General features: G+C 31.9%; 1 protein-coding gene across 1 annotated transcript in view; it reads right to left on the bottom strand.

Annotated features, from left to right (window-relative positions):
- SNTG1 (syntrophin gamma 1) overlaps window positions 1-23,549 on the bottom strand; it is a 280,357-nt gene that overhangs the window by 241,898 nt on the left and 14,910 nt on the right. The window contains exon 3 of the mRNA XM_011372125.1: window positions 4,839-4,895. Within this exon, the coding sequence (XP_011370427.1) occupies window positions 4,839-4,895 (57 nt within the window). The remainder of the gene's footprint in view (window positions 1-4,838; window positions 4,896-23,549) is intronic.

The raw sequence follows: 23,549 nt of genomic DNA, 5'->3' as shown, positions 1-23,549 counted from the left end.
TCTTTCTTTTTCTCTTCTTTTCTTTCTTCCTTTCTTTCTTTCTTTTTTCCTTCCTTCCTTCCTTCCTTCCTTCCTTCTTTCCTTCCTTCCTTCCTTTCTTTCTAATCAGACATTTGGAGCTAGAGAATATTTTTAAACTGATTTCAGAAAATGACTTGAATAATTAGAAACTTTTAAGACAAAACTTAAGAGATAAAAATTATAACTTAAAATCACAGTACCTTTATTTATTGGATGAAATGTGAGAGAAATCCAGCTCTATTAAAGTTAATTAGATTTAGTTCTGGACCTAAATGGGGAAATTCAAGGTTTTCTGGGAAGGAATCAAACAATGTGACTCACCTTGTTTAAAACAAATGATAGACTTAGAATAAAAATTCCTAACAGCCCCTTGTCATTTGGCTTCTTCATCTTCCTTCTGCCAGGCAGTTAGGAAGCCATGAGCAACGGGAGCAAAGGCCCAGTGTCATAACCATAGAAATGACAACACTGATGGCCCAATCCAAAAGGCCACTCCTTGGCCTTCCTGGAAAAAACTTCTCAGGATGCCTACTCTTGAATAAACCTGCTTTCTTTCTACCAAACTCTTGTCTCACAAGTTATTAGCTTATGAGCAGCAAGCAGCTGAACCTGAGTTCAGTAACATTTTGAGTAGGACTCTATACAATGATTTTGCCAGTATAAATGTGCAATTCATTTCAATCAAATCAAACCCAGGATGTTTTTAGAGCATTGAGGTTCTTGCCAAATAAATCTTTTCAATTTAATATTTGTATTATTTCAATCAATCAATCAATCAATCAATCAATCATATTCTGGGCTCTGGAAAAAAAAATGCATAGACACCACTATTGTGTATTCATTTAGGACAAGAAAAATACTTGTAAATAGATAATAGCACAGTGATTAGAGTTGAGAGCCCAGTGAACAGATATAGAGAGACACCTAAGGAAGGTCACCTGAAAGAATATGGACAACTATCATTATTCCATTTGTATCCCACACTTAGCTGCCCAAATCACTTAGTTTGGTTTTGTGAATGAAAAAGGGGTTCTCTGGAAAACAACTTCACAGGGTGATCTGATCATAAATTAATAGAGGAAGGTCATGGTGGGTAATCATTTTCCAGGCATATAACTTTTGTTTAGTAAAAGGCTTATCTTTGCCTTAATTTCTTGTTTAGAAAAAACAAATGCAGCTCTCTGCCACCATTAATTTAATTTTACATAAACATGCTCTTTGAGGCCGAAGCAAATCTGACTGATTTTCAATGTGAAAATAAAATATAAAACTGCTCTTGGAGTTACTTCTAAAGAGAACTGGTCTCTAATCCTAATGTAACAGAAATACATACATAAATTGATTCATCTTCTGCTAGCTAACTGTTTGAGAACAATGGTAACATCACATATAGAAATGCTACCTTTTCTAGAATTTGATATTTTCAGCGATGGAGAATTACTACATTTTATAAATGGAAATACCACTACTAAAAACAGAATGTTATAAATAGAATGATGTCTTTTGTTTCTAAAGACTATCAATATACTAGAGTGATGTGAAAATAATAATAAAAGTGAGATATTTCATGGCAAAATTGAGAGTAAGTTTAGGACTGTGATCCACAAGTTACCTTGGGGTAACAGCTACAAGTGCTGCCAGCAAATATTTTGGGGCAAACGGGAAATGGGTTAAGCAAACCTTATCTATTGTTTCTGTGCATCTAGGTTAATGAATCTTTGAAATGCCTCTTTCAGATCCAGAGCTCTTAAAGCATGACTACCTTCAAGAGAATACATAATTTTATTAACTATCCTGTAATCCAATCCCCACCTTGCTTTTTCCTATCTTCTTATAATCTTTGACTCCTTCCTTAATTCCAAATGCATTAAAAACAAACAAACAAACAAAACAAACAAACAAACAAACAAACCCGTAAGCTGTCATTTCTTGAAAGCACTTTTTTCTTAGTTTTGAGATCTTGTGTCCAGATTCGGCTCAAATAGATTATAAAAATTCTCTGCAGGTTTGTATGTTCCTACATTGACAATTTTGGCAAAAATTAATAGTTGCCCCCAGACTATATGATAGCCTTCATATGAAAGTTCAAAATAGAGAAATCCATAGAGAAAGAAAGTAGACTAATAGTTGCTTAGAGCTGAGTCAGGAAGACAGGGAGGAGAAGGGATGATAGCTAATAAATAAAGGTGCAATGTTAATAAATAAAGCATTTAAAGAGATGCTACATAAAAACCTTTTCTGTGATGTTGTCTACCAACTTTTCTTCTCTAGCACTGGCCGCCACATGTGATACCTGAGGAATTACTGCCAAGTACAATGATGCAGAAATGTCCCAGAAGCCAAGATTTGTCAGAAGTATGGAGCATAGCCAATTGGCCTTGACTTCTAATAGCACGTGTTAGAGTAATTTTGTGTTTTCTGACCAAAAAGAACATTTTGTTTTATTTCAACCATTTTTAAAAGAGTTTTGGGGACGGTAAAACAAATAATAACACCACATGTTCTAAGTACAGTAAAATTCAGGGGCACCTATCGGAGTCTTAACTATATTGGAAAATGCCTTTTCAATTATTTAACATATGCTCTTTTTTCTGTTATCTCTAGTTGAGATCTTCCAGATTTTAATTAATAATTCTCACTATAAAACCTCCAGTGTGTATAAGTGGCAATTATTTACCTGAAGCAAATAAGGATAAAATATATGTTTATATATTTATGCATATAGTTATAGCTGACTGAAACTACTCCAGCGATAAATAGATACATAGATAAATAAATGATTAACATTAAAATATTAATTCTGCATTTAACAGAATAATTTTAAACTGCTCAGTATATATAGTTTATAATATAAAAATATATAATTATGTAGTAAAATACTATAATTAATATTATAAAATTATAAAATAGTAAGACATATATAACATACATTTTAAATTCTCAGAAAATAATGCAAATAAACACAGTAATTCATGCAATTTACATATGACAGAGCAAAGGGAAAAGGATTTGTATACCATTGCTAATAAATAATCATATTTTGAAATACTTTAACAGAATAAAAGATAGTTGAAAAAGTAGAAAAGCAAAAGTCAGTATTTAGTATTGAGAAAACCAAAATGGAAAGCTCTAAAATCAGGATAAATGAGTAATATTTTAAATAAAAATTATTGATGTTTGTATTTCTAGTTTGTTGTGTATCATAAAAATTCTAAAGTAATTTTCTATTTTGTTAAACCTTCTAAAATATGACACCAATCACAGTTTACATATTGCTTTTGTGGCCAGTATTTTGAATGAAAAATACGCGCGTGTAATTTTGAAAATCACTCTATTTTTTAATGTGTATAAAAGTTTTGCTTGGATGAAAATAATAAAATCATTAATCTAAAATGATTCATTGGTAAAAGTTTTGATGTTTTAAAAAATGTTTAAGTTAAAATGCAGTATTAGAGTAAAAATAAATAATAATACATTATTCAGTTTGAATTACAAATAGAAATAAAAAAAAAAGGAAAGTAACATTTTCAACCCAAATAAAGTTAACAAAGATTCACTATCAGAAGTAAAGTCAGTAAAGGGTAGATAAAAATGCTTATCTAAAATGAAATCAACTTTCACTATTAGATTTTGTTCACCTTCAGCTTTTGGTCTCTCTTCATAGGCTTTCTTTCTTAGTCATGCCTTTAAGTCTTTCAGAGCAATCTCAATAAATATCACGGTAAAAAACAAAACCGAACAAACAAAAAACTTGTCTATTGAATGATGGAATTCCCACAGCATTATTTCCATTATTAAATCCTCTAATTTGTCCTGTGTGTCTGTGTGTCTCTCTGGTCCTTGTTGATGATAAAGTGAAAGTACAAACATATTTCAAAACTAACATATTACATAGTAATTTTTTTATTACTTGACAACATAATACTATTCCACAATGATCAGAAATCTGAGTCATTTTTTTAATGCCAACTAGAGCTATAGTTCCAAATTTTGAATTCTACTTTCCGAGCATATATAACTTGAGCTGTGTTAAAATTTCGTAAAATATAGACTCATGATGTATGATTTTCACCCAACATAAGCAAAATGCCTAATTCAACAATCAAGATAAAGTTAAATTTTATTTATCTATGCATAGATTTAGGTATCTAAAAAAAAGCATTTGAAGTCATTAACTTCCAATATAATTTTCCATTCTTTTAAAATTTCAATTTTGTTTCAGTTATGATAAATTACAGGTGTGATACATTGTAATGTGAACAATATACAGAAAGAAAAGCTCTTTAAAATTTAATAATAAATGGAAATAGACATAGTCTTTCTTATAATAGATGCTAAAACTTTAAGTCTATACTTGACAATGTAACATAAGATTTTATTTCTTTAAAAAATAAAAACTAAACAAAAGAAAAAGATGAATAGAATACAACTAATATCTAACTAACTATAAGACATTATAAGCATAAAAATTATTGCTCCATTCACTGATAGATCAGAATTTTCTACTCTGGTTGGTTAGAGGAAGATATGCTCATTAAAACACCCTCTTATTTGATGTTTTTAATGAAACCAGATGAAGTAAATGAGTTATATTTAATGATAGGTAAGGTAATGTTTCCAAATACTTTTTTTAAATTTCTAAATCAAAAGGTGGCCAAGGTACTATGAGATTCTACCTAATTTATATCTAAGTTCAAATATTGAAGAGTTTGCTATACCTATTCTTTCCTAATTATTAATCAGCCAAAAATTTGAAATACACAAAATGCAGCATTATAGTGCGATCTTTGTAAATATGGACTGGAAAGACAGGATACCTTTATGCTTAATCCAAATCCTCCTACAGTTTGTCTTCTAATGGTCACTGTTCTTTCCTGAAAGACAGGATTTTAAAAGTGGTTAGAATTTCCTAATACTATAATTGCACAACATTTTCCTTCTCTAGGTTTTGTTTTAACATTTAATATATATATACATATAGTGTGTATGTGTGACAGTATAGAAGCTCCAAATCTTGCAATAAATAGAGTGCTTTATAATTTTAAAATCAAAAAATAATAATTCAATTGTCAAGATAAAAGAGATTAACAGATAAACTTTTAAAAATTAAATTATTTTCAGTGATTTTTTTGGACACATTATAAAAACTTTTAAATCTCATCTCATTTTCATATTATGTATTCTTATTGTTCAAGAAATGACAAGTTTTCGTTACATAAAAGTAACTCAATATCGATAGTAAATATTATCTTTGTCAACCAAGGTCTTATCTCTATCACCACAAAGTCATATTGCTTGTAGAGATTTGAGACCTGAGCTGGGAGGCTGCCATGTCCCAGCACATAAATGATTCATGTATATGTCTGGGATTGAAACTGCACATAAATGAGGTTCGAAATGATTGCTTTTTAAGAAAAGAACTTCATACCTGACAAATAATGATAATGGAATTACCAATTTCCAAAATCTCTTTTTCCTTCCATTTTGAAACAATAATTCAATCACGGGTGTAGGAAACTTTTAAAAAGCACGAAGAGCCATATTTGAATAAAACCTTTAATCTCCAATAAAAAAAGAATCAACAATACTCTGTTTTAGGGCACTTATCTCCACACAAAACATATTATGGAGGCATTCAGAAAGGTTGAAAGCTTTTATTTATAACCTTCTTTATTCATTTGTAACCATCTCATCTTGAATCTTTTTCTGTCTATAAAGATTCGAGATACCATCCTTCTCCCTTTGCACTTGCCATAAATATTTGTTGTCTGGTTCCTGTATCTCACGAATGCCTAATTTATTTAGCTACATTATCCATTCCCAAATCTAAATACTGCTCTTTTTTATAAATTAATTCTCTTCTTTACTTCCTGGTTTTAGAGGGTCTGTGTGAAACAGATATAATATCATTTAAAAAGAACCAAGAGAAAATCTGAAAAACATGTGCTTCTAGTGGCTCTTTCTAAATATTTTAAATTGCATAAAGTTCATCAATTTGGCAAAGTTACAAATTACCTTCATTTAGCCAAGTATTTAGATTTCATAAATAAAAACAAAATAATGTTCAAAGAACAAGATTGCCATATCAGAAACTGAGGTTTATTAACTTATGTATTTTTAATTAAAAATGTCTTATTAGTTGGAAATTGGTAAATATTAAAAAAACAATCTATGAGTGCCAATGAGTAGTGTTTAATAATATAATATTTTTCTTTTTGACCATGTGCTAAGTAGTTGGATCTGTTTTAAAAATACTTATAACTTTTACTTTTGTAACTTGTCATCTAATCATGTTTTCAAGCCAACATTAAAATTATATTTATATGAATAAGTTTATAGATGTACAACCATTTATACAAAGGAACTTGAAATATAAAACACTATTAATGTTAAATAATACCATAAACTCTATTTTTTAAATTTATATACAGACTGTTATATCATTTCTCATTGGTGGAGTCACAAGTATGAGAAGACGAAGTATTTTAGAATTTATATTGCAAAATTTATTAATATAAATTGACTGCATGAGCAAAATCAAAAAATAAAGTGAACACGTGCTTTAGAAATATATAAAATCTAATTTAAAGTAAATCGAATATTTTTGGGACTGTCCTTTTATTAAACAGATAAGAGCAATCTGTTAAATTAATTCATCTTTAATTATTTTCCATTAACAGATTAATTAAAGGGAAGTTGTACATTGCAAGTAATATTGGAATTGAAGTCAGATACCCTATGAATAACTCAAATATTTATAATTTTTTTTTCTGGTTAGATCAGGATTTCTTTTTATTCTTTGTTGGTTTAAAACGGCTAGTCAGAATAAAAAATAAAAGAGCCTCTACTTAGAGGCTGGGGTTTCCCCTAGTTAATATCTTTGGCAAATTACTTAAGCCCTGTGAGTCTGTTTCTGAATCTGAAAGACTGTATAAATAATACATAGAAATAGCTTTGTTTCAAAGATTAATATCTGTGAAGAACCTTGGCATATAGTAGAAACTTAATGAATACTAACACTCAGACACACACAATCTGTCATTCTAGGCAGAAATTTTCTTAATATTCACATAAACACCTTTCATGGCAATCATTAGCCTTACAAGGGCAACCTGGTGGATAAATACTATTAAGTAGCCAAGTGTGTGCTAAAACATGACTTTTCTTTGAAGAAACAACAAGCACACCGGGGTTACCAAAGGTCTATGCAATACCTTTACTCATTCTCTACAGGACTGCTTTACAATCTTTGGTCAAGAATATTTAGAACATGTTTCAACTTAAATACAAAATTTCTGATGCAGACAGAAGTTTGGAGATTTGTTAAAGAGTCAGCAGAAACTGCTGAAAATCTCAGAGGCAGCACTTATTTTAATATATAAATATATGTTTTAATATAGGAGCACACACACATGCACATGCAAACCCTAGCTAGCACTTCTATATACTATTACTTCATTAGCTTACTTTTAAGAAACTTATGAGAGCTAGGTAAGAAAAATTATTTTAAAGCTAAAATATTAAACTGGTCACTGCAGGCAAGAAGAATAAAAAGGCAAATGATTGTTCTCAATATGGCATCTTGCTAATATTCTCCCCACTTGTTAGTATATTATTTTTAGCTATGCTTTCTATTCCCATTCCACTTCTCCATATTTGGTGTTTTCCTCAAGCCCCTCCTTCTCCCCCAAAAGACAATGTTAATGAATTATTTCGGTTGCTCACTTCATAAATAAGAGAATACCTGAAAGCTGATATGAAGTTGTATTTAGTTAACACATCTTGAGTATCATAAAGATGTTGCCTAGTAACAAAGCACTGTACTTTGCTAATCATAGTATTATCAGGTTTTTTTATTTAACACAAAATTGAGATGGGTGCTCCTATAAAGTCACATATATAAAATATCTTCCCTTAATCTTCCTCTTTCTTATAAAATGTGATGAATAGAATCTAAAATAATATTGGACTGCATAAAGATGTGCTGCACACCTAAATAATCAGCATTAATGTTATAAAAAAAAGCTTATTTTGAATGAATAATGTGCTTTACATAAAAATATAATTATAATGACCCTGCCCTCTGGAATATTATATTTGAAATTCTCTATATGCTGTATGATCTATATGGAAACCAAAATATGTATGTTAATAAAAATATAATCCCGGGTGTAAACATTTTTGAGATATACATCTTATTTGTTTTTGTTAATCTTCCGAAATATATGTATAGCTTACATTTATTTCAATATTTAATGTTAGAAGTGTTTTAGGACTTTATTTAGATATTTGGTGCTATTTCTGTGACCAGAAATATGCTGTAGAAATTTAACTCTTGTTTATATCAATGAACATATTGTAAAATTGATTTTATTATACATCATTTTGCTTAGAGTTGCAGTTTCTAAAAACCTATCAATGACATTAAGTGAGGGTTAACTGTACAAAAGTCAATTGTTTTCCTACACATCAGCCATGAGAAATTGGAATTTGAATTGAAAAGTACAATACCATCTATAGTAGTAAACTAGTAAAATAATATTTTGGCATAAATCTAATACACTGAATTAAAATTTATATGTGAAAAAGTCCAAAACTCTGGAGAAAGAAATCAAAGATGATCAAAATAAATGTAAAGATAGTCCATGTTCATGAATTTATGTTTAAATGACTCAATATTGTCATAGTTTCAATTACTTCCAATTTGATCTCTAGAATGAATGCAATTACAATATAAATTTCGACAAGCTATTTCGACAAACTGATTCTAAGGTTTACATGGAAAGCCAAAAGACCCATAATCGCAAACACTGTATTGAAGTAGAAAAATGAAGTTAGAAAACTTAGTATGACTGACACCAGACTTACTGTATATAAAACTCCAGTAATCAAGAAAGACAGCATAACTTTTTTTGAAGACTAAATATATACATCAATGGAGTAAAATAGAGCTCAAAATAAAACCAAAAAATATATAAAGTCAAGTAATCTTTGACAAAAGAGCAAAGGCAATTCTATTGAGAGAAAAATAAAAAAAAAAGTCTTTCCAATTACAGCAACAGTAATAAAATAAGAGAAAATAAAAGAAAGGAACCCAGACATGGATATTATTCCTTTCAGAAAAATTTACACAAAATAGATCATAGATCTAAACATAAAACACAATATTACAAAACTTCTAGAAGAAAACATAGGAAAAAATCTATATAATTATGCATTTGGCAATTAACTTTTAGACACATCCAAAACATGGTTCATAAAAGAAAAATAAAATTTATATTAGGATATATGAAAATTAAAAACTTCTGCTTTGTAAAAGATGCTGTTAAGAGAATGAAAAGACGAGCTGCAAATGGCAAAACTTTTGCAAAAGTCATATGCGATAAAGAAATTGTTTTAAAACATACAAAGAATTCTTTTACATTCAGCAGAAAAATAAACACTGAAATTTAAAAATAGCCAAAATATTTTAGCAAACACCTTATCAAAAATATACAAATGGCAAGTAAGCCTATGAAAAAATGTTCAACATGATGTGTTATTAGAGAATTGAAGATTAAAACAATGAGATAACATTACACACCTATAAGAATGATTAAAGTCTAAAACATTGTCAATACCAAATGCCGGCAAGGATTCTCATCAGGAGGAATTCTCATTCCTTGCTGGTAGAAATTCAAAAAAGAGTTAGATGTTTTTTTAAAAAGTTAAACACAGTATTAACATGTGATCCAGGAATTGAAGTCCTATATTTATTTGACTAATTTTAAGATTTATTTACATAAAATCTGCATGAAAATAGAAGCTTTATTAATAATCACCCAAAACTGTAAGTGACCAAGATATTCTTCAAAAAGTAAATTAAAAAACAAACAAAAACACAAAAACAAAACACAACAAAATCTATTTAGCAATAAAAATAAATGAAATTAAATATTCAGCTGCAAAAAGACATGGAGAAACCTCAAATGTACATTACTAAGTAAATGAAGCTAGTCTGAAAAGTATAGATACTCTCATTTCATTTATATGACATTCTGGAAAGGCAGAGCTATAGAAACAGTAAAATTATCAGTAGTTGCCAGGTAGGCATTCAGGGAGAGGGAGAAAAGATTGAATAGGTGAAGCACAGGGGACTTATAGGGAAATGAATCTATTCTTTATGATATAAAAATAGTGAATACATGATATTATGTATTTGTCAAAACCCATTGAACTTTAGAGAACAAATAGTAAACCTTAACGTGTACCAATTTAAGAGTTAGGAAGTTAGTGGATTCAAAGAAGGAATGTAGACCATGATAAAACAATCTAAATGCATTTGCGTTGAGAATATATGCTATCGCCTCACTGATAGGGGCAGAGGAAATGTGCTTATTTAAGTAACTTTGGAATTAAATGGAGCCTCTAAGGCAAAAGGCTAAAGACTAAGGACAAAGGAACTGCACATAGCATTGTATTTTAGTTGATACAATTGTTTCTCATGAGGGTATGGGCTAACAGTTATGATACTGCTATACACTTATAATGAAATTAAGCAAGTAAATAGATGGTTGATGGGAGGAACCAGTTTCTCACTGTTGGAGTGGGTTGACTTACAGGTAAACAAGAGAAGTCTAGAACAGTCCATGAGGTAATAGAAGATAGTTGAAGATGTCAATATGAACTCACATGTAGCCTAAAATAGATAGTAGCAATGCATTCCTCATTACAAATTTTACTTAATCTCATTGATGTTGGTACTTACAAATCAGCCCACTTAAATGAGGCCTCTCAAATTAAAAGCTCTAAAATCTGTCCAAATTAAAATCAGCAGGCACTCCCATTTGTGCCTTCAAAGACTCCTTCACTATAGAGACCTTGACAGCCTATCATGCCCCCTGGAGTCTCTGGACCAGCAATAATGTCTGTGAATTGCCCAAGGCCTTCTTACACAAGAAACTGACCCTCTCAGTCTTGTGCTATTATATCATTAAAGCAACAAACAACTGGCTCTCTACTGGACACACCTAGAAATAAAGAATCTTAGACCCTGAGCCTGTGGCCCTCCATATTTGGTTGCCCAATATGCTTGAGTCATAGTAATAACACCTCCTAAGCTCAGCATGGCTACTGAGGCATCCTTAAGACAGGATGGAGCCGAACCTGGGTCCTCTGGCATATTCCACGTTCAGGAGTGGGTATCAGTCTTTTGTCTGAATCTATTATCCTGGAGGGGGTCAGCCCTGTCCTGGCCCCCTTGGCTGCCTGGGGCAACCCCTTGAAATTAATTGAATAAAGACCAGTGAGAGTTCATAGACTGTATGAACAACACAGCCACCATCATAAATGATGGAACTCAGAATACTGCTGTTCTTTCCACCGTAGTCAAGACATCCCTGGATAAAGGATGGGACCCGAGGGTCAACACAATTGGCCAAATTTCAGCCAGCCATTTAGCGCTGGATCTCCTGGCAGCATTCATTACAAATTGTTGAGTAATTGCCTAAGAGCTGACCCTTTCAGAGTAAAGAACTCTGGGAATCTCTTGCCTCACAGAAGCCAAAAATATAAATCAAAATCACACGTGTCTACATATATGAAGGTCATGATATAAGACCTCGTGAGGACATTCCTTATCTCCTTTGCAGTTGCAGGCATTATTGATAGTAACCAGGACACACATTTCATTTTTCAGAATCACGCATTTCATTTCTCAGAATATACAATGCTAAACTCTTAAAAAAGGCATTCAATAGAACTTTCATGTTCCTTATAGGTCCCAAATAGCAGGTTTGACTGAGACATAACAGTCTTCTCAAACAATTCCTTTCTGAATTCTACTCCAGCAAACAGAACAGCCCCTAAATGAGCCTTTCTCTTATCCCAGACCTCAATCTCTCTTAATTCAAGGCACCTTAATGAACTGACATGCACTTAAAAAACAAAACAAAACAACAAAAAAAGACTTTTTATTGCCTTTTTCTAAATTGAAATTTCTTTCTTTCATGTATATAAAAATTCATCATATGAAAAATAAACAGAGACTAATGGACACAGACAGTAGAACAGTGGTTACCAGAGGGAGGAGGTAGATAAGAGTAAAAGGGGTCAAATAAATGGTGACAGAATGAAATTTAACTTTGGGTGGTGAACACACAATGCAATATACATATGACATATTATCAAATTGTACAATTGAAACATATGATTTTATTAACCAATGTCACCCCAATAATTTTAATTAAAAAAAGACTCATTATATGAGTTCCTTTATCTTTATAAATCTTCAGTCTTGCACTCATTTTATAAGGGTTGGTGGCTAGATCGAAGGTATAGACTTTTCCAGGACCCATGGACCTGGACCAAGCAAGACCATCAGATAGGAGACCCAATTAAGACTAAACTTTTACCACTCCTCCCCACAATATAGTCTAGAATATTTGGGTTATGAAGGGTAGATACTTAATCTGGGCTCTCCCTCTGACGCTCTCCTGAAAATTTCAATTAGTATTCCAGGACCAATCCAACACATAGTATAGACAACTAAAAAGGGAAATAGATAACTCCACTTAGTAAATAAAAAATCACATTTAGAGATAATAACAAAATCAACACCATATTCCATCATAATGAAATTAGACAACCCTTTCTTGGCAACAATACATGCTGGAGGAGAATCAACATCAGACAGCAAAAAACCTATCGAATACACAACTGGCTGTTGGTCTCAGTACTATCGCTTTGGGTGCTTCTATTGGTTTGTAATCAGGAGGCCTAAACCTTTCCAGTGAGACTTTATTTTTTAGGATACCATTGAGTTGGCTACAGCCAACTAACTGTGTCTGCCTGCTAACTGATGCTGAAGACCCAGTTTCAGTCACAGATATTTTAATTGGTGTCAATCTGACATTCTCTTAACACTCAAATAAGGCCATATGCTTTAAATATACTTGCAACAGAACATGTCTCATCATCTACCTAGGCAAAACTTTAGATGGTTGGAAATTTTTTTAGATTCCACCACTGTTAATTGAGGCTGGTTAATTGTGCCAGTCAGGCCTAGGTACTTTGGTCCATTATCATAGTATCACAGATGGCACCTTTACTACCTGAGCACCTAAAATCCCTAGACATAAAAGATATTTACAAGTCAAATTCCTAGGCCTAATGTTCCTTTCCAATTATATAAGCAGCTCATTTGCTTTATAATAGGATAGAGCTATAAAAATAAGAAACCACTTCAACTTAAGTGCATATTCATTTGGACAAGATACCCCAGTCCCGCATGCTAGATGACATCATCCTGGCCCAGTATGTGCACTGCTGGAGAATATTTTACCTCAGTCAACATCACATCAGCCCAAGATCTTGGCATTAGAGATGACTCACCCCCTGACAAGAGACAACTTCATCGTAAACACCTCAGCTCCGACAATACCTATGGGCTTCTCTCTTATGGCACTGACAAATTAGATACAGGAAATTTTTCACTTTCCCTACATTGAGATGAAAGATTCTATTATGTTTCCTGAGTTATCTATCTTCTTAGCCCATGATCGTGGTATATTTTTTAGCTTACTGCCAAAATTTTTACCCCTAAAATCCCATGCCTTAAGGGAAATCTGATAGAGGTTACTATTATCTGTGCCATTCAAAAAATTCATCAAAATTATCACTTCTCTCAGGAGGAAATTGCCTCGTATCAGTTAACTCTTCAACTCCTTGGAGAGAGGGGAGAGAGGACCACCCACTCACCAGTGACTCCTGTTCCCCCTGCTATCTTGACCCTGACACTTTTAACACCACCAAGACTTTGTTAGAGACTGAAAATTTCAGATCTGTTTTCTTGGCTAATATATAAATGGGAAAATTAGTTATGGGTTAGTCGACAAGATCTCCTTATATCTGTATTCCTTCCTTTTGTTCTCATAATAATATGCCTGATATGTTGTTTAGGACAACTTAGAGCCTACTCTCTAAAACCGTCCACTACTATTCAGGCTACTCAAATATCACAGAAATTCAAGCTCAAAATTGATGTTAAGACATTAAGAGGTCAATTGTAATACAGTTCTTATAAAGACTGTCTTGACCAAAATGTGAGGCCCTGGCTAGAAGCTGGATATTCCTTCTTCTTGAGCATCTGATTATGTCTACACACTCCAATCTTATGTAAGTTCAAGAAACTACAGACAACTCTGTGATTTTTATTCTAAGAATCCTACTTTTGTGATAATCCATGGGCTACTACTGAACAGAATTATGCAGCTGCTTGATGTTACTCCCAGTGAACAGAAGAGAACATATGCAAACAAAGCATCAGAAGGCCCTGCTTTTTTCCCTGGATGATGTGCTGAGATCTTTGCCAGTGTTCAAGCATTGGGAAGATCAGGTTACTCCAATTTATTATCACCATATTTGAGCTGACCATGCCCTGCTCCTCTTTGGAAATCAATACTAAACTCTTTTTGTAAAGATGGGTCCCTGTTGTGTGATTCTCTCCCTAAGCGAGTGTCCTTTTCTCCTCCTCTAGGGAACATTTATTTGTGCTTCAATGTTTAATAAAGAAGAAAGCATTGTCAAAAAAAATTCCCACAGAAAACACAACAAAGGCTCTTTCTACTTTTTCCTCTTTCTCTCTGATTTATGATAAACTCTGGTGTGTTCCTCTAAGTCCCCCTGTATGGTATGTTGTGTTCTTTCCAGGGAACTGTAACAAAACTATACAATTCTCCCTGACTTCTCTCTCTCAATCTGCGTCTGGTACACCGTAGCTCACCCAAGGTAATATGGTTAAAACACACCCCAGAAGCAATCAGCACACCTAGCACCAGTTTTGGGTTTCTAATACCATTCTCAAATGTAATAAAATATGGCTTCTTTGGAGAAATGACTGATTAACATTTATAAGATGAGCCAAGCAGGAAATATATAAGATGAACCTGGAGTATCTTATAATGCCCAGAAATTAGGACATGCTATAAAACAAAACAAAGCAAAACAAAACAAAACAAAACCAGAACAACAACAACAAAAAGCCCACATTAATGAGAGTATGTCAAAGGGGCACAGGAGTCAGCTAAAACAGCTGTCAATGACCTAAGCTGGAACAATTTGAACAACAAAATTTTCTCCTGAGATGATGATCTGCCTTCTTCTTCTTCCTTTTTTTTTTTTTGATACATTATTTTATTTTTTTTTAATTAAATGTATTGGGTTGACTTTGGTTAATCGAATTATATAGGTTTCAAGTACAATTCTATAATATATCATCTATATATTGCATTGTGTGTTCACCACCCACAGTCAAATCTTTTTTCATCACCATATTTTTGACCCCCTTTCCTAACTCCTAGCTCTCCCCACTTTTTCCCTGGTAACCACTAAACTGTTGTCTGGATCCATGCATTTTTGTTTGATTGTTTGCTTGCTTGTTCATTTGTTGCTTTCAGTTTTATATCTCACATATGAGTAAAACCATATGGTTCTCAACTTTTTCTGTCTGACATATTTTACTTAGTATTATAATCACAAGATCTAACCATGTTGTCACAAATGGCAGTATTTCTTCTTTTCCTATAGCTAAGTAATATTTCATTGTGTATATGTACCACATCTTCTTTATGAAATCATTTATTGAAGAACGCTTCAGTTGTTTCCAAGTCTTGGCCACCATAAATAAGGCTGCAATGAACATTGTGGTGCATATAGCCTTGAGGATAAATGCTTTCAAAAATTTGGGGTAGATATCCAGAAAGGAGATTGCTGGATCATATGGTAATTCTATTCTTAATTTTTTGAGAAATCTCCATGCCGTTTTCCATAGTGGCTGTACCAATTTAGTTTCCCACCAGCAGTGTATTAGTATTTATTTTTCTCCACAATCTCTTCAACACTTATTATTTGTCTCGCTGATGGTAGCCATTCCAATAAATGTAAGGTGGTATCTCATTGTGGTTTCGATTTGCATTTCCATAATAGCTAGTGAAGTTGAGCATTTTTTCATATGTCTGTTGACCATTTGTATGTCATCTTGGGAGAAATGTCTGCCCATTTTTTAATTGGATTGTATGTGTCTTTTTGTTTGTTTTTTGTTGAGTTTAGTGTTTTGTTTTGTTTTTAATATATTTTATATATTAACCCATTATCAGCTGTTCTATTTGCAAACATCTTCTCTCATTTGGTTGGTTGTCTCTTTACTTGGTCGATGGTTTCTTTTGCTCTGCAAAAGCTTTTTAGTTTGATACAGTCCTATTCATTTATTTTTGCTTTGACTACCCTTGCCTTGGAGGTCAAATTTATAAAGTCCTCCTTAAATACAAGGCTTACAAGTTTAGTATCTATTTTTTTCTATGAAATTTATTTTTTCAGGTCTTTATTTAGATCTTTGATCCATTTTGAGTTCATTTTGGTGCACAGTGACAAACAATAGCTTAATTTCATTAATTTGCATGATTTTCCAATTTCCCCAGCACTATTTATTGAAGAGGCTTTCCTTTCCCCATTGTATGATTTTGGCTATGTTGTTGAAAATTATTTGCTCATATATTGGACATTTAATTCCGGACTCTCAATTCTGTTCCATTGGTCTGTGTGTCTGTTTTTCTGCCAATGTCATGCTGTTTTGGTTATTGTCACTTTGTAGTATAATTTGAAGTCAGAGTGATTCCTCTGAGATTGTTCTCTTTTTTTTCAAGATTATTTTGGCTATTGGGGTCTTTTGCACATCCATACAAATCTGATAATTTTTCGTTCTTTTTCAAAAGTGCAGTTAGGGTTTTGATGGTGATTGCATTAAATCTGTATATTACTTTATATAATAAGGTCACTTTAATTATGTGTTGATTCTTCCAATTCATGAATACATTTCTTTGTGTATTATTCAATTTATTTTAATAATGTCTGGTAGTTTTCAGTGTAGTTTTCAGATCTTTCACATCCCTTTTTAATTTTATTTCTAGATATTTAATCTTTTACTTGAAATTGCAAAATGGATTGTTTTCACTTCATTTCTTTTTGTGAAGTGTAATTGTTAATATATTGGAACACAATTAAATTATGGACATTGATTTTGTATCCTGCAACTTTACTGTATTTGTTTATTGTTTTTAATAGTTTTTTTGGTAGAATTTTTAGGGATTTCTATGTAAAGAATCACGACATCTGGAAAAGTGACAACTTTATTTCTTCATTTGCAATTTGGATGCCTTTTATTTTTTTCCTCTTGCCTGATGGCTCCAGCTAGAATTTTCCATACTATGTTAATAATAATAGTGCTGAGAGTAAGCATCATTGTCTTATTTCTCATCTGAGAGAAAAAGCTTTCAGTTTTTTACCATCGAGTATGATATTAGATGAGAGTTTGTGATGTATAGCCTTTATTAAGTTAAGGAACTTTCGTTCTACACCCATTTTAATGAATATATTAATCATAAATGAATGTCGTATTTTCTCAGATGCTTTTTCTGCATCTATTCATATGATCACATAATTTTATCCTTTATTTTGTTTATGCAGTATATCAAATTGATTATTTTGCTTATGTTGAACAATCCTTGCACCCTTAGAATAAACCCCACTTGATCATAATGTATAATCTTTTTAATGTATTTATTTAATGTAATGTATTTAATTTAATATTATTTTGTTTAAAATTTTTGCATCTGTATTCATCAGAGATATTGATTTGTAATTTTTTTTCTTTAGTTATTCTTACTGGGTTTTAGTATAAGGGTAATGTTGGCCTCATAAAATGAGCTAAGAATTATTGCTTCTTCTTCAATTTTTAAGAGTTTAAGAAGAGCAGGTATTAAATCATCTTTGACTGTTGGGTGGGATTCACTAGTGAAGCCATCTGGTCCTGGACTTTTACTTTTTGATGATTGTTTTAATTTCCTTACTGTTGATAAATCTATTTACATTTTATAGTTTGTGATTCAGTCTAGGAATGTTATATATTTCTAAGAACTTGTCTATTTTGTTTAGGTTATTGAATTTGGTGATGTATAATTTTTCATAGTATTCTTGTATAATCCTTTGTATTTCTGTATTTCTTTTTTATTTCGGATTTTGCTTTTTGAATTTTTTTCTCTTATCCTTTGGAGTCTAGCCAGGAGTTTGTCAATTTTATTTATCATTTCATAGAAACAACTATTTGCTGCATTAATTTTTTTCTATTGTCTTTTTTGTTCTCTATTCACTTAGTTCCACTCTAATGTTTATTATTTTCTTCCTTCTGCTGACTTTGGGCTTTATTTATTTTTTCTAGTTCTTTAAGATGAAATGTTAGGTTGCTTATTTGGAATTTTTCTTTTTTCTTGAGTTAGGCCTGTTATGATATAAATGTCTCTCTTATTATCCCCTTTTGCTGCATCCCAAAAGTTTTGATATGATTTTTGTCTTTCTCATTTTTCTCTATGAATCTTTTTATCTCCCTTTTTATTTCATTCTTTAGTAGCATGATTTTTAATCTCTAAATATTTGTGGGTTTTTTCCACTTTCTTTTTGAAGTTGATTTTCAGTTTCAAAGAATTGTTGTTAAAGAATATGCTTGGTATTATTTCAATTTTTTAAAATGTGTCGAGGTTAGTTTTGTGTTCTAACACATGGTCTGTCCTTGAGAGACTGTTTCATGTGCACTAGAAAAGAATGTATAATCTGCTGGTTTGATATGAAAGTCTCTGTAAATGTCAGTTATGTCCGTTTGGCCTAATGTGTCATTTAACGCTGCTTTTTTTTTTTTTTTTTTAGTTTTCTGTTTGGATGGTCTATCTATAGCTGTCAATGAGGTATTTAGGTCCCCTACTTCATAGTACTTTTGTCAGTTTCTTTTCTTACTTTGTTAGTAGTTGCTTTATATATTTTGGTGTTTCCTGATTAGGTGCATATATATTGGTAAGTGTTATGTCTTCTTTATGTATGGTTCCCTTTATTATTATGAAGTGTTCATCATTGTCTCTCATTACCGTTTTTATCTTAAAATCTTTTTTTTTTCCCCAGATATAAGTATAGCTACACTCACTTTTTTCTGCCATTTGCTTGGAATATCATTTTCTACCCTTTCACTGTGATTCTGTATTTGCCCTTGCAGCTGAGATGTGTCTCCAGAAAGCAGCATATGGTTGTTTTTTTGTTTGTTTGTTTGTTTTTGATCCAATTTGTTATGATTTTTTTTAATTAATACATTCAGTTCATTTACATTTAAGGTGATAATTGATGTATAAAGATTTTCTATAGCTACTTTATCTATTGATTTCTGGTAGCTCTGTGTCTCCATTGTATCCTTTCCCTCAGGTTTTTGCCTGTTATTTTAGTTTGGTGGTATTCTATGATTTTTCTTCGTTTCCTCTTTTTTATATTTTGTGTCTTAGTTCTGGATTTCTGTGTGTGTATGTGTGTGTGTGTGTGTGTGTGTGTGTGTGTGTGTGTGTTTTGTTACTATTAAGTTCATGCAAAAGAAACTTTCACATATACAGTAGTCCTTTTTCTTCTAAATGCATCTTATCTCCATTCTCCTTTGAAAATTCAGAATTTACTTCCTCTCTTTTTATATTTTTATTGTTACAAGTTATCCCTATTCATGCTATGAATTTATATCCAAGTTTCAGTATCTCTTGTGTTCTTCATTTTTTGAATTTTTTATCTTCTTACACTTTATGTTATATGTAAGTATGTAATACTCTATTCTGAATAAGGGTTGCAACTACTTGTTTCTGTCTGTCTATTAGTCATCTGACTTACAGTTTCGTATCCTTTGTCTTTTGTTTTATTTAGAATAACCCTCTCAGTATTTCCTAGAATGCATATTTTGTAATAGTAAATTCTCTCAGCTTCTATAGGGCTGGAAAAATCTTTATTTCTCTTTTATATCTAAAGGATAACTTTGTTAGATACATTATTCTTTGCTGATACTTGTTCTCTTCCAAATAGTTTGGATACTTGAGTCCACTCACTCTTAGCTTGTAGAGTTTCTGCTGAAAAATCTGATAATAATCTAATGGGATTTCCTTTAAAGTTATTGTTTTTTTCCCCCCTGGTTGCCTAAAGAATTTTTTTATTGATATTAATTTTTAACAGTTTTAATGTCATGTGTCTTAAAGAAGGCTTTTTTTCGGATTATGATAACTAGGTGTTCTGTTTTCTTCTTAAATTCGAAGATCCAGTTTTCCCATAGGTTGGGGAAGTTCTCATCCACTATTTACTTGAAAAGGGTTTCTGTTCCCTCTTCCTCTCTTCTCTTTCTGGTATACCCATTATTCTTATATTGCTCTTTCTGATGGTGTCAGATGGTTCTCGCAGAGTTTGTTCTTTGCTTTTTTTTTTTACTCGAGTCTCTCTTTCTCTCGTTTATTGTTTGTTTGTTTGTTTGTTTGTTTGTTTTTAGATGAGGAACCCCTAGTTGACCTCACAGATTGCAAGGACCTTGTCAGCTTACAATTCCTTATTTTTTATTTATTTATTTATTTATTTTTTACACCTGCAGCATCTGATCTTCCTAGGTGGTCTCCTATCCAAGTACTAACCAGGCCCGACCCTGATTAGCTTCTGAGATCAGATGGGATAGGGCTTGTTCAGGGTAGTATGGTAGTAGACTATCTCTCTGTTTTCACCCACATCATTCCTAGATTTCACTAATTCTTTTTTCTATCTGGTCAGCTCAATTTCCTAAGTTTGCTATTTTATTCTGCATCTCTTTTATTGAGTTCTTAAGCTCTAGAATTTCTATGTGGTTCTTTTTTAAAGTTTTGATCTCTTTAATAAAATACTTCTTATGTTCATTGATTTTATTTCTGAGTTCATTAAACTGAGTTTAATGAGTTCATTAAACTCTATCAGAGTTTTTTTTTTTTTTTTTTGAATCTCACTGAGTTTTTTCAGAATTGCACTCTTGAATTCTCTGTCATTTAAATCACATATTTCCATGTCTAAGTTTATTTTCTGGAAATTTTTCATTTTCTTTCTCTGCTTTCTTGTTGCTTTGGTTGCTTATTGTATTTGATGGATTATTTCTCTGCCTAGACATTTATGGGAATTAAATCTTTTTTTTTCTTTTCTCCTCCTTCATCTTCTTTTTCTCCTTCTCTTTCTCTCCTTCTCCTCCTTCTTCTTTCTTTTTGTGATACCTCTGTATCAGGTTTATAAGAAGAGGTCTTTCTTTTGTTTGGTCTTTCTTTCGATTGAGTACAAGTGTTTTGTTTTCTCTTGCCCTGCTCAGACTTCTCAAATTTCTGTTAGGCAGTGGAAAATGCCTTGTATTTCCTGAGGAGATGGGCATCTCCTCTATGACCAGGTCCCCTTTGTCTCAGAGTACCACCCCTGTGGGGGAATGTAGCACCTTACTTTTCATTTGCTGCTCATACTATTCTGATCTGGCTTCAGGCTTTCCATGCCCATGAAATAGTCCTAAATAAAACAGACTGAAGCCAGACAGTGATCGTGTGAACATACTGGCTCCTTTTCTGCTCATTTCTTTAAATCAATTAGTTCTCTCTGTTTCCTACTTAAAATATTTTTATGAAAGAACTTACCCCCTTACTACAAATCCTACCCAGTCTTACTCAAATGTTGTTGCTGAGTAAGTGCAGGGTTACTAGGATGATTCACACAAAGTCCCACCTCTCCAGGAACTCATGGTCTTTTGAAGTCAGCAAATATCACAGAGAAGTGCAATAAAGGTCTTATTCGGCACAGAGAGAGAATATAAACAGTCCCAGGGGGGACTCCAATTATCCCCAAGTGTGGAAAGTCAATGTTGCTTTTTCTTGTTTGCTTTATATTCCATTCCTATATATTAGTCCCATAAGCATGTCCTGATAGAGTTTTAATGAGCAATTCTAACTGAATATGTATCAAATTCAACTTTTATCTTACTCCTATTTGAAATCTGATATTCCTCTTCAGATTCTTCATTTCATTAATGGCACCACCAGGCCAATTTTCCTATGAGTTTGCACCTTACTTTATATCCTGACCCACTCCATTCCACAAATAATTTGTCCCAGACCCACAATCTTTAATTACTGCATGCTCTTTCATAGCTTGGTAATACTGCACAGTTTCCCCTTTGCTTAGCAGTTCTGCACTTCACATATATTTTGCAAAATTCTATCTAATATTTAAGATAGGTTCCTTAATTTCATCTTTTAGGAAGTGATCAGTCATTTAGATCTTTAACTGTGTCTATACATATTACACTGTATAATGTTTCATATTAATGAAAATGTTATTTTTGAGACCTATATGTTAGATTCTATATTGCCTGTTTTATGTACATTAACTAATTTAATCCTCACAACTACCTAGTGAACTAGATATTATTACCTTCATTTACAGAATTTACATCTAAGGAAATGAGATAAACCTTATTATTTTCCTTCATAACATATAAGAAAACCAAGATTGTCAAATTAGTAAGTGAAAAACCTGACCTAGAACTAGACTAATTCCCATACCTTTGTTATATCTGTTTACATGGAGAAAGTCACTTAAAATGCATGACCATAGAAAATAGTCATGGGAGAGCTTACTTATATTTTCGTCCTAAATATTTATGTCTGTGACAATTGATGCAAGATAATTGGCTGGAGACTAAATATCATCTTTTCTATTAATGTGCATTATCTTCTTGGATAATTTGGTAACATGCACATACTGGGCAATAATCCAAAAGACCACTTTTGGCCATAAAAATTGAAAGCATTAAGATTAATGAAAGAAAAGATGATTTTATTACATGAGTTATTTTAAAATGTTAAACACAAAATAATAGGAATATAAAAATACACTGTTAATAAGGAACATATCTAGAATTTTTTAGTGATTGTAAGTTGAGCCATGTTGAAGGATAAATTACATTTCAAACCAAATAAATTAGCAGTCTGGATTGATGAACCATGGTTTTAAGGAGGCATAATCTGGTTATTATGTGAACACCTAAAATACAGAAACCAAAATAAGATTTATAAACTAGAAAACTAATTCAATATATATCATGGTGATGACTTGTTATTTTGTCCAAATATTTAACTCATATACTTCAAAAATGTTTTTGTTTTTTTTTTATCCTTACATACATGCCATCAATATAACATAGTCAGGCATCATGTGGATGTTTCTTACAGAGACTCAATGACAATAAGCTGCAAAAGTAATATGATAAATAAATTATATTTTGACACTAAAATGAAATATTAAAGACATCAATAAATTTGCTTTATATGTAAGAAGAAAACACTGTGTTAAAGTTGTTTTAAGAATATAATAAAACCTATGGTGTTCATTTGATAAGTGCCATTAAAAATCTGCATTTACCAAAGCATGTTAAGCATAATATCCTTAATATTCTTATTACGCATCATTTATTTAACAAATGATTTCATGTGAAAATTCAACTTAGTTTATAAAGTATACTTCTACCAGTGCTATATGGTTCTTATTGGTTAATATTATCACTCCTTTTCTTTTTCATTTGGGAGATTCTCCAACTAACCACACCAAAAATCTCCTACTGCATCCACTCCATCTATCACAATCAAAGAAGCTGCCAG

Source organism: Pteropus vampyrus, unplaced genomic scaffold (assembly GCF_000151845.1).
Source record: "Pteropus vampyrus isolate Shadow unplaced genomic scaffold, Pvam_2.0 Scaffold201, whole genome shotgun sequence".
Taxonomy (NCBI): Eukaryota; Metazoa; Chordata; class Mammalia; order Chiroptera; family Pteropodidae; genus Pteropus; species Pteropus vampyrus.
The sequence above is the reverse complement of the archived record's forward strand: the minus strand, read 5'-3'. Positions and strand labels throughout refer to the sequence as shown.